The 10,014-nt window shown below is 44.7% G+C and overlaps 1 protein-coding gene across 1 annotated transcript; it reads left to right on the forward strand.

Moving 5' to 3' along the window:
* Positions 1 to 3,509: 3,509 nt before the first annotated feature.
* Positions 3,510 to 9,153, forward strand: USP51 (ubiquitin specific peptidase 51). The gene is made up of 2 exons (XM_081808785.1): positions 3,510 to 4,437; positions 4,613 to 9,153. The coding sequence occupies exon 2, from the start codon at positions 4,662 to 4,664 to the stop codon at positions 6,768 to 6,770; it is 2,109 nt and encodes a 702-aa protein (XP_081664911.1). The 5' UTR covers positions 3,510 to 4,437; positions 4,613 to 4,661; the 3' UTR covers positions 6,771 to 9,153.
* The last annotated feature ends 861 nt before the right edge of the window (positions 9,154 to 10,014 follow it).

The following is a 10,014-nucleotide window of genomic DNA, read 5'->3' on the forward strand; positions in this document are numbered from 1 at the left end:
TCAACAATAAAGATTTTCATATCACATTACATTTGTTTCACATTTCTCAAAGTATCCTTTATGCTCATCACTATTTTGAAATTATGATAGTTATGTTCCTTCTACTAAGGCCAGATGGCCTTGACCTGTTGTTCTTTATACATTAACCCACAACAGTGGTTCTCAAAGTCTGGTCCCTATACCAGCAGCATCAACATTCAGCACCAGCATTAGGTGGTTGTCAGAAAAGAAACTATTGGGCCTCACCGTAGTTACACAGCTAGCAGTCAGCATTTCCATCTACGTCGGCTAACCCAGAAATAAGCAAGTCTTTTTTTAGCCATGGCTGAGCAAATGCCTTTACCTAGAGAAAAAAAATTTCCTTCATAAATTAGTCAATAGTTCCAAAGAGCTTTCCCTCCAGGTACTTCTACATGATTGAAATTTGAACATGTTTTCCAACTACACTTCCACAGGACACCTTCTTTCTTTTTAGGTGGTCTCTTTATAACAAAGGGGCAGGGTTAGGAGAGGGTGAGGGGAGCAGGGCCCAAACTGAAGGACCCAAAAAGACCCTCCTTAAGAGAGGCTGGGTCCGGGCACCTGGGTGGCTCAGTCGGTTAAGTGTCTGCCTTCAGCTTAGGTCATGATCCCAGAGTCCCAGGATTGAGCCCACATAGGGGAGTCTGCTTCTCCCTCTGACCCTCCCCCGTCTCATGCTCTCTCTCATTCTCTCTCTAATAAATAAATTAAATTTTTAAAAAAAGAGAGAGAGAGAGGGTGCCTGGGTGGCTCAGTCGCTAAGCGTCTGCCTTCTGCTCTGGTCATGATCTCAGGGTCCTGGGATCGAGCCCCACATTGGGCTCCCTGATCAGTGGGGAGCCCGCTTCTCCCTCTCCCACTGCCTGCCACTCCCCCTGCTTGTGCTCTCTCTGTCAAATAAATAAAATTAAAAAAAAAAAAAAGAGAGAGAGGCTGGGTCCAGGGGCACCTGGGTGGCTCAGTTGGTTTAGCATCCAACTCTTGATTTCAGCTCAGGTCATGATCTCAGGGTCATGAGATCCAGCCTAACATTGGGCTCTGAGCCCCACTTTGGGGTCCAAGCCCAGTGTGGAGCCCACTTAAGATTCTCTCTCCCTCTGCCCCTCCTCCCTTCTCTTCATGCTTCTCATGCTCTCTCTCAATACATGCATACATACATACATACATACATACATACATACATACATAAGAGGTTGGGTCCAGCAGGGTCCTGTCTGTATAGGGCTGCTGTATTCTGAGGGACACCCTCCAGATCCGGGGGATCAGAGAAGGCCTCCTGGAGGAGGGAACACTTGAGCTAGGTATAAAACAGGGGGAAATCAGGAGGGTGACCAGATCCTTGGAGATGGGTCCAGACCAAAGTCAACTCTGGGGATGGAATTGGGGCAGAACCTCTGGGGTTACTTCAGGGAATCCTGATGACCTGCCCCCTCTCCCTGTTGTATCCCTCAGGGCTATATTGTCAGGAAGTGGATTAGAATCACAAGGTTTGGTCTGGGTAGAACAGGCTAGTTTGTGGAGGCAATGACTGGCTGTTTTTCAGGTAAGGGTAGCACTGCTGGGACTTACAGGGCCACTAAGCTCTCTCCTTTTCCCACTCCAGATTTCTGCCAAAGGAGGACACACAAAACAAAAGGTAATTCAGATGGAGGGAAGTGAGGGAGATAGGAGGGACTTCCTCTCAAGCCACCAGAGGCCTTCACCTTCCCCTGTGCCACTCAACCACCTACCAGCAAGAGGACATGCCATTTCCTCTCTCTGACCCTGCCTTCCCTCAAAATCCTCCTGGGTATTCAATGGTGACTCCATTTCTGCTTCTTTCAACTACTGTCTCCTTGTATGTGTGCTCTTCCATACTCTGGAGCAATCTGTCTAAATCCCAAGTTAAAACCTCTAATATTACACAAAGCCAAGTTCCATGGTGTTGGAAAACCCTCCTAACCTTGCTATTATTATTACTTAACTAAAAGTCCTTTGGAAACTCCAGAGGAAGACAAACTAATCTGCCAAAAGGCACATTGGTTTAAATAGGTCATCCCAACTCCTGAGCCTCCTCTAATGAAAGCTTAGTCACATCCAGAGAAACTGAAAATTCTACCCTTAAAACAGTAAGCCTTCCCTCTCTGGTGTGAAGTTATGGCAGTTAAAGCCATGAGAGTAGCAATGGCCTTTCCAGTCAGCCACATGGTCATTAGCTGACTTGGGGGTCAAGTATCTGTGAACTGGAAACCTCATTAGGATTTCTGCTAAGTTCATGGTAAGAACTGCTAACAGGTCAAACCAACCCTTTTCTTACTTAGGGAAACTGAATTGTAAAAATGATATGTAGCTTGCTTAAATTTACAAACACAACTAATAATGGTGGGAAAGTATAAGAGCATTGCTGTCTTGTCTCCCAGGCAAATGTTCCTGCAAACATTCATCTGAAGACTAACTCTCATTTCATTGTCTCAACCTATAGTCACTCTGGGCTACAGGACAGTTATGGTGGTTTTTCTCTCCAAGATCATGATAATCTGTGCTCACTCTGAAAATTCATATAGATTATTGAATCTCTTTGATGTCCTAAAATCGCTGACATTCATTTTGGGAAGGAACCTATGATACCACCCCTGAGCCTGAGAGAACTGAATCTTAATCTTAAGGTTTAGAAAGGAGGTGCCTGACTGTTCCAGAGAGATTAAATGTAACATTAAACATCTTCACTGATGAGCAGGAATATCCTTGGGATTGGACAGGAAGGGCAAGAAGCCCTAGAGATAGCAGCTTTCACAGGGCTTGTGGCCTTGGATGCTGTGTCTGTTAAAGAGAAGGAAAAATCTCCTGGGCTATGAATTCCTGGAGGACACAAATCATTTGATTCTGTATTTCTCACAGCACAATCTAGCACAGTAAGACAGTTGTGGGATCCATGTACACTTGTTGAGTGGGTGTTCCCATACATGAACTGTTTAGGAGGGATAATCTGGTGAACTGAGCAATAACTTTGAGAGAATTTGGAAAGACGGAAGTGTTCTCTTTTTCTCTACTGTAAGTACCAGGCATTGTGCTACAGGCAGATTTTAAGATGGGAACTGAGAAACAGATGTGAAACAGGTGCCACAAAGATCCTTTACATATACTATGATTTAGTGTTCATAACAGGTTAGGATTATTATCCCTACTTTTGTTTAACAGACGACACAGCTAAGGCTCAGGGAGGTTAGGTGTTTGATCTGAGCTCACACAGCTAGTGAGTGCCTGGGCTCTCCTATCTGAGTCTGAAGCCCTTACTAATGCTTCCTCTCACCACACTCCAGAATAATATTCCTCTCTCCATTTAACTCCCAGAGATCAGATTTTGATGGGTCCGAGGGATTTGTGCCAGAGAGTTGCCATCCTTGCAACCACCCAACCCCCACTCTAATGAATCTTTTATTCCCCCCCCCCCTGCGGAGTGCTGGCCTGGAGCCAGGTGAGACCAGAACCTCCATTTCAGGGGCTTTCTCTAGAATCTGTCGCTGTGGTTACCTCCAGTAGAATCTGTTTCAGGAAGGTCTGACCAAGCAGGACAGCGGTGACATTCATGACTGCAGGAGAGAAGAATCCGGGGCTGGGGGCCACACGTCGAGAGGGGAGGGGCCAGGGGGCGGCCCCCTTGTGACCAGCCCTGAGGAGAGGTCAGGAAAGAACGTTGGCTGAGGAGCGCCTGTACAGCAGCAGCTGCTGACGTTCTGTATCACGCGCCTGTGGCCCAAGGTAACCCAGACCTTTAAACAAACAGCGGGGCCGGGGGCGTTGCGGGGACGGAGGCGGGAAAGGGCAGGGACTTTGGGGGTCGCACCCTGAAGACAGGGGCGGTGAACGCGTGGAGGGCATGAGAAGGAGTCCGAACTCTCTGAGAAATAGGGAATGAAGGAAATACTGAAGCAAGAAACGAAGTGTGATAAGGAACACAAGCGCGAAAAAAGCGTGAGAGGGCGCAAGAGCTTGGCTGACCAAAAGTGCGCTTGGAGGTAGGGACAAGGATGGAACATACCCAGCCCCAGCAGCATAGGTAAGGTGGGAGCAGGAGGATACTATCTTTCCCTGAGCCCATTTTCCATAGGTGGTCCCCTTTTAGCCATTTTTAAGGTAAAATGTTGGCCCCAGTTATTTTTGCTTGTTTGTTTTGGGGTTTTGTTTTGTGTGTTTGTTGTTGTTGTTGTTTTTTAGAATATAAGGAAAGAACGTCAGAGGAAACTGTACTAAAGCGAGGCTGCGCAGGGCGCAGGAAAGGCAGAGGGTGGCGCCTTTTTTAAAGAAGATTCTATCTTCACCCTAAAGCTCAGGCCGTACCACACACACACACACACCCCACGTTTTCCTCCCTCTATCTGCCTCCTATTTCCCCACCCCAGCCCCGCTCCGGGCACGATCGGATCGCCTTTAAACCAGGTAACCGCCTTGGTCTCCACAGCAGCTCCGGGAGCTCCAGAGTGAAGGGGGTGGAGCCCGCAGCGGCCTCTGGCTGAGCTCAAGGTGGGAGGGGTCCCGGGGGCGCTAATGGCGCACCGCGGCCATGACGCTGGCCAGATCATTCACAGAAATCCCTGTCTCGTTCCATCTACAGTCGCAGCTCCATTCCAGACGCCCTTCTTCTCAGGCCGGGCGGTGAGCTGATGGCCCAAGTTCGGGACTCGCCCTCCGGCTCTTTGGTCCGCTGGAGCTCGGGAGGTGGGGGAGGAGCCTCTCCCGAGGAGGCGGCTGAAAAGGCGGGGAAAATGGAGAAGGAGGCGGTGGGGGCGACAAAGGCGTGTTCAGGCCAGGGAGCTGAGGAGATGAAGCTGGAGCCGTTACAAGAGCGAAAGCCTGCTCCTGAGAACTTGACGTGGAGTGACAGCGGCGACGATAAGAAGGTGCTCCCTTCAACCCCCCCTCGCTGTTACAGCAGCTCCTCGCCCCTTTGCCCGCGCCGCAAGCCCCGCCCTCGGCCCCAGCCCCGGGCCCGCTCCCGAGGCCCGCCTGGCCTCTTGGCCCCACCCCAGCCTCCATCCCATCCTCCCCCTCCGCCTCTGACCAGACCACAGCCCTGGCGCGGACCACGGCGTAGATCCAGGCCGGGGTCTAGGCCCCAGATGCTGCAAAGCTGTTTTAGTGACCTAGGTGGCTCTGGGGATCGAGGTGGTTTAGGGGACTGGTTGCTGGAGGTGGAGTTTGATCAGGGTCCTACAGGCTGCTCTCATGTGGAGAGCTTTAAAGTGGCTAAGAACTGGCGGAAGAACCTGAGGTTGATTTACCAGCGTTTCATATGGAGTGGGACCCCAGAAACTAGGAAACATAAGGCAAAGTCATGCATCTGTCATGTATGTAGTACCCATATGAACAGACTCCACTCTTGTCTCTCCTGTGTCTTTTTTGGCTGCTTTACTGAGAAACATATTCACAAACATGCAGAAACAAAACAGCACAATTTAGCTGTAGACCTCTATCATGGGGTTATATATTGCTTTATGTGTAAGGATTATGTATATGACAAAGACATGGAACGAATTGCCAAAGAAACAAAAGAGAAAAATTTGAAATTACTAACTTCCACCTCAACAGATGTTTCTCAACAGCAGTGTATGGCATCAGGTGTTGAAGAGAAGCATTCAACCTATGAGTCAAAGGAACAGGAGCCAAAATTGGTGAAACCCAAGAAAAAGAGGAGAAAAAAGTCAGTCTATACCATAGGCCTGAGAGGGCTTATCAATCTTGGGAACACATGCTTTATGAATTGTATTGTCCAGGCACTTACCCATATTCCTCTATTGAAAGATTTCTTTCTCTCTGACAAGCATAAATGTATAATGACAAGCCCCAGCTTGTGTCTTGTCTGTGAAATGTCTTCTCTTTTTCATGCTATGTACTCTGGGAGCCGAACTCCTCACATTCCCTATAAGTTATTGCATCTAATATGGATTCATGCAGAACACTTAGCAGGGTACCGGCAGCAGGATGCCCATGAGTTCCTCATTGCAATATTAGATGTGCTGCATAGACACAGCAAAGATGATAGTGTTGGGCAGGAGGCCAGTAACCCCAACTGCTGTAACTGCATCATAGACCAAATCTTTACAGGTGGCTTGCAGTCAGATGTCACATGTCAAGCTTGCCATAGTGTCTCTACCACAATAGACCCATGCTGGGACATCAGTTTGGACTTGCCTGGCTCTTGTGCCACATTCAGTTCCCAGAGTCCAGAGAGAGCTGACAGCACAGTGAGTAGGGATGACCACATACCAGGAATTCCCTCACTCACAGACTGCCTACAATGGTTTACAAGGCCAGAGTACCTAGGAAGCAGTTCCAAAATCAAATGTAGTAGTTGCCAAAGCTATCAGGAATCTACCAAACAACTCACAATGAAGAAATTACCTATTGTGGCCTGTTTTCATCTCAAGCGATTTGAACATGTAGGTAAACAGAGGCGAAAGATTAATACTTTTATCTCCTTTCCCTTGGAGCTGGACATGACTCCATTTTTGGCCTCCACTAAGGAGAGCAGAATGAAAGAAGTCCAGCCACCAACAGACTGTACATCCAACGAGAATAAGTATTCCTTGTTTGCAGTGATTAATCACCATGGAACTTTGGAAAGTGGACACTACACCAGCTTTATCCGACAACAAAAAGACCAATGGTTTAGCTGTGATGATGCCATCATCACCAAGGCTACCATTGAGGACTTACTCTACAGTGAAGGGTATTTACTGTTCTATCACAAGCAGGGTCTAGAGAAAGATTAGTCTTGCAAGACCACTTACCAGAAAAAAAGTGAAAGAAATGAATATACAAGGATCCTGAAGTGACACACAAACTTCCCTGGAATGGATGATGATAATAGCCAAACAACAACAAGCACCTCTTGAAATTTCACAAAAACCTACCTGGCATGGACAATGACAACAGCACCTATATGACAAGTAGCACCTTGATATGAAGAACCTATTTTACATGGCTTGTGGGTCTGTAAGAGGAAAAAAAATACTAACTAGTGACCATTTAGCCTTAAGAAAGGGGAGGAGGGAGAAGAGGTTAAAAATGGTCACATAAAGCATAATTAAATGAACAGAATGCTTTAGGTGGGAAGAGTGGGAATGGAGATGTTCTGCGAGTGCTATATGTCATTTGTTTCTACAAAAATACCATGGGGAATCAGGGAGTATTTCTACATTAACAAAAAACTTCACAATTAGTGTTCTAGCTGTGGCTGATTAGTCAAATATTTTGAAAAAAGAATATTGTAAAAGAGATTTTAAAAAGCCTTAAAAGAAAACATTTAAAAAGAAAAAACCTTTTTTTAAATTTTAAAATAAAATGTTTAAATGTTGAAAAAAATTAAGTTAAATATTTTTAAAAGAAATGTTTCAAAATTTAAAAGTTTTTAATTTAAAATTTCAAAATGATTAATAAAATAAGGCTTAAAATAAATTTTAGAAATTCTTAGTTTACAAAAGGTAAAATGAATAAAAGAAGGACAAAGACAAAAAATGAAAGTTTACAAAAAAGTTAAAGTGAAAGAAAGTTTTAAAAGGGGAGGGGAGCTCTTAAAAGTTTAAATAAGGGGCGCCTGGGTGGCTCAGTCATTAAGCGTCTGCCTTCGGCTCAGGTCATGATTCCAGGGTCCTGGGATCGAGCCCCGCATCGGGCTCCCTGCTCGGCCGGGAGCCTGCTTCTCCCTCTCCCACTCCCCCTGCTTGTGATCCCTCTCTCGCTGTGTCTCTCTCTGTCAAATAAATAAAATGTTTAAAAAAAAGTTTAAATAAAATGTTAATATAAATAACTCTTTAAATTAGACTATAAAATAATGTATTGAAAAATGAGAGGTTAGCAAAATTCATGAACAGTTTAAGAAAATTTCCAAAAATACAGAATGGAATGAAAATTCAAATTTAAGTTTACAGAAAAGTTTTAAAGGAAAAAAAATTAGCACAATTCAAGACAGACACAATCTGTTTAATTTTTTTAATTTAAAAAAATTTAAAAAGGAAAAGTTAAGAGAAAAATAGAGAATTTTAAGATATATAAAAACTTTAAGGAAGTCCAACTTGAGAGATTTAAATAAAAACTAAATATTTAAACAAGAAGGATAAAAATAAAAATTTTTAAAGAAAAACATTTAAATAAAAATCAAATTTAAATTAAAAACAAGTAGAAAAAATATTAATATTTTAAAAACTTAAAGTTTTATTTTTAAATTTAAGCATATTAAAATTCTTACAGGTTTGAAAACTAAAAGGAGATAGGAATAACAAGACAAAAAGGCTTGTTAATATTTCTGTTTGAGTTTTATGTTGATACATAAATAGAATTTGAAAAAAAAAATAGTCAACCATCATTTTACTACTCAATTGTGAGATCAGTGCAAGGCCTGAACTCTAGCCTACCTTCCCTTTTCAAGTTCCACACCCCATCTGATTTCCTAAAGAGCTGTTTCTTAGGAAGAATCAACTGCATCCAAGAAAGATGAAAATAGTAGGGACTCTCTCCCATTTAGAACTGCATTATTCATACAAATTCTTTGCTACTGAAAAGCGGTTCTTGACAATTTAGTGGCTTAGGGATATTAGATTACAACTTAAGTTCTGGCTTTGATGTTCAAGCCCCATGGCCTGATTGAGGAAGTGGCAGGGACCCATATCTGAGGACATCCCACCCTCTCTTCCACTTCCCTCTCCATGGGGAAACAAGACCTTTATATAGTAAAGCTATGGGTTTGTGCTTGACAGTCTTACTCATTCCTTTACTCCCTCTCTTTTTTCCTTATTCCATCATTCATGCCTGGTTCCCTGAACCGCTTACTTACCTCCATCTCTGATCCCAGCCTGTAGAGCTCCTTCTTTGACTGTTTACCTGGTAGCTTCTATTCCTCCTTCAAGACCCAACTCACAGATGACTTCTCTGGAGCCTTTTCTGAATGCTCTAGGCAGGTATAAATTGGAAAATTGTTTCTTCCTCATGCCAATATCCCTGTCACTGTGCCTCAAAGTACTTTGTCTGTACCTCAGTAATATTCTACTGTGATTCTACTGGAGCTTTGTGAGTGTCTGCCCCTCTGCACCAAGCATTCTGAGAACAGGGGGCCAAGCCTTATTCATTTCTGTGTTAATAAATGTTTGTTGAATGTGAGGATGAGTTCAGTTATTTGCTCTGTTAATATGATCTCACTTATTTTATCAATCAAGCCCTCAATAGGTGTCCTGTGCTATAATACAGTGTGATCAGGGTTGTATCTTCCCTAAAGGAAGTGTATGAAATGCTACTCAGCTGCAGGGGATGGCTTAAGAAGGGAGGTGCTCAGTGAGGAAATAGCCAGGTTGTGTGGAGAGTACAAGGTACAACGCAAGGAAAAGAGCAAAGCGTGAGAGTTGGTAGTCATGAAAGACTGGGTGGTGAGGGGGAGCAGAAGCTGAAGATGAGACTGGGCTTCCTGGTATGTGTGCAGCAACACTGTTGCTCACCAGTGTCCCTGAGCTCCCCACAGTGTCTCTCATCTTATGACTGTGTACCACACCTCCCCATGGTGTACTGTACTAGTTTGCCTTCCCAGGAGACTGTGTACCTCACCATTGCACACTCTTTTATATCACATGGCACACCATGACTGACAGGAGAGTGATGTCTGGTGACTGTATTTAGTGGGGGAACTGTAGTTGCCTGCTTAGCACTCTAGCCCTTCCCCCATTCCTTGTGGTTCTGCTGGGGCTATTGACCACCTTGCAGTGCTCCTCTCACTCCTCCCCAGAGTGGGAGCATGTCCCACAGGCTAGGCCAGATAAGAGTTCTCAATTCCTCCACTCCTTCACCCACACCCATCCCACAAGAGCAATTCTGAGGATGGCTATAGGACCCAAGCAGGCCCAGTCAGAGTCCATTGCTATACTGAATATATGTAGACAGTGGGAGAAAGAAGTGTCTTGCTCCCCCTCCATGCTGAAGTCTCTAGACTAGGATGACATTAATCTGAGAATCTTAGGGGTTTGATATTCT

The sequence above is a fragment of the Leptonychotes weddellii genome, chromosome X (assembly GCF_054177405.1).
Source record: "Leptonychotes weddellii isolate Sample4059 chromosome X, ASM5417740v2, whole genome shotgun sequence".
Lineage (NCBI taxonomy): Eukaryota > Metazoa > Chordata > Mammalia > Carnivora > Phocidae > Leptonychotes > Leptonychotes weddellii.

Excerpts from the sequence above, each read along its gene's own strand:
- USP51 (XM_081808785.1), top strand. The coding sequence starts at position 4,662 with ATGGCCCAAGTTCGGGACTCGCCCTCCGGCTCTTTGGTCCGCTGGAGC.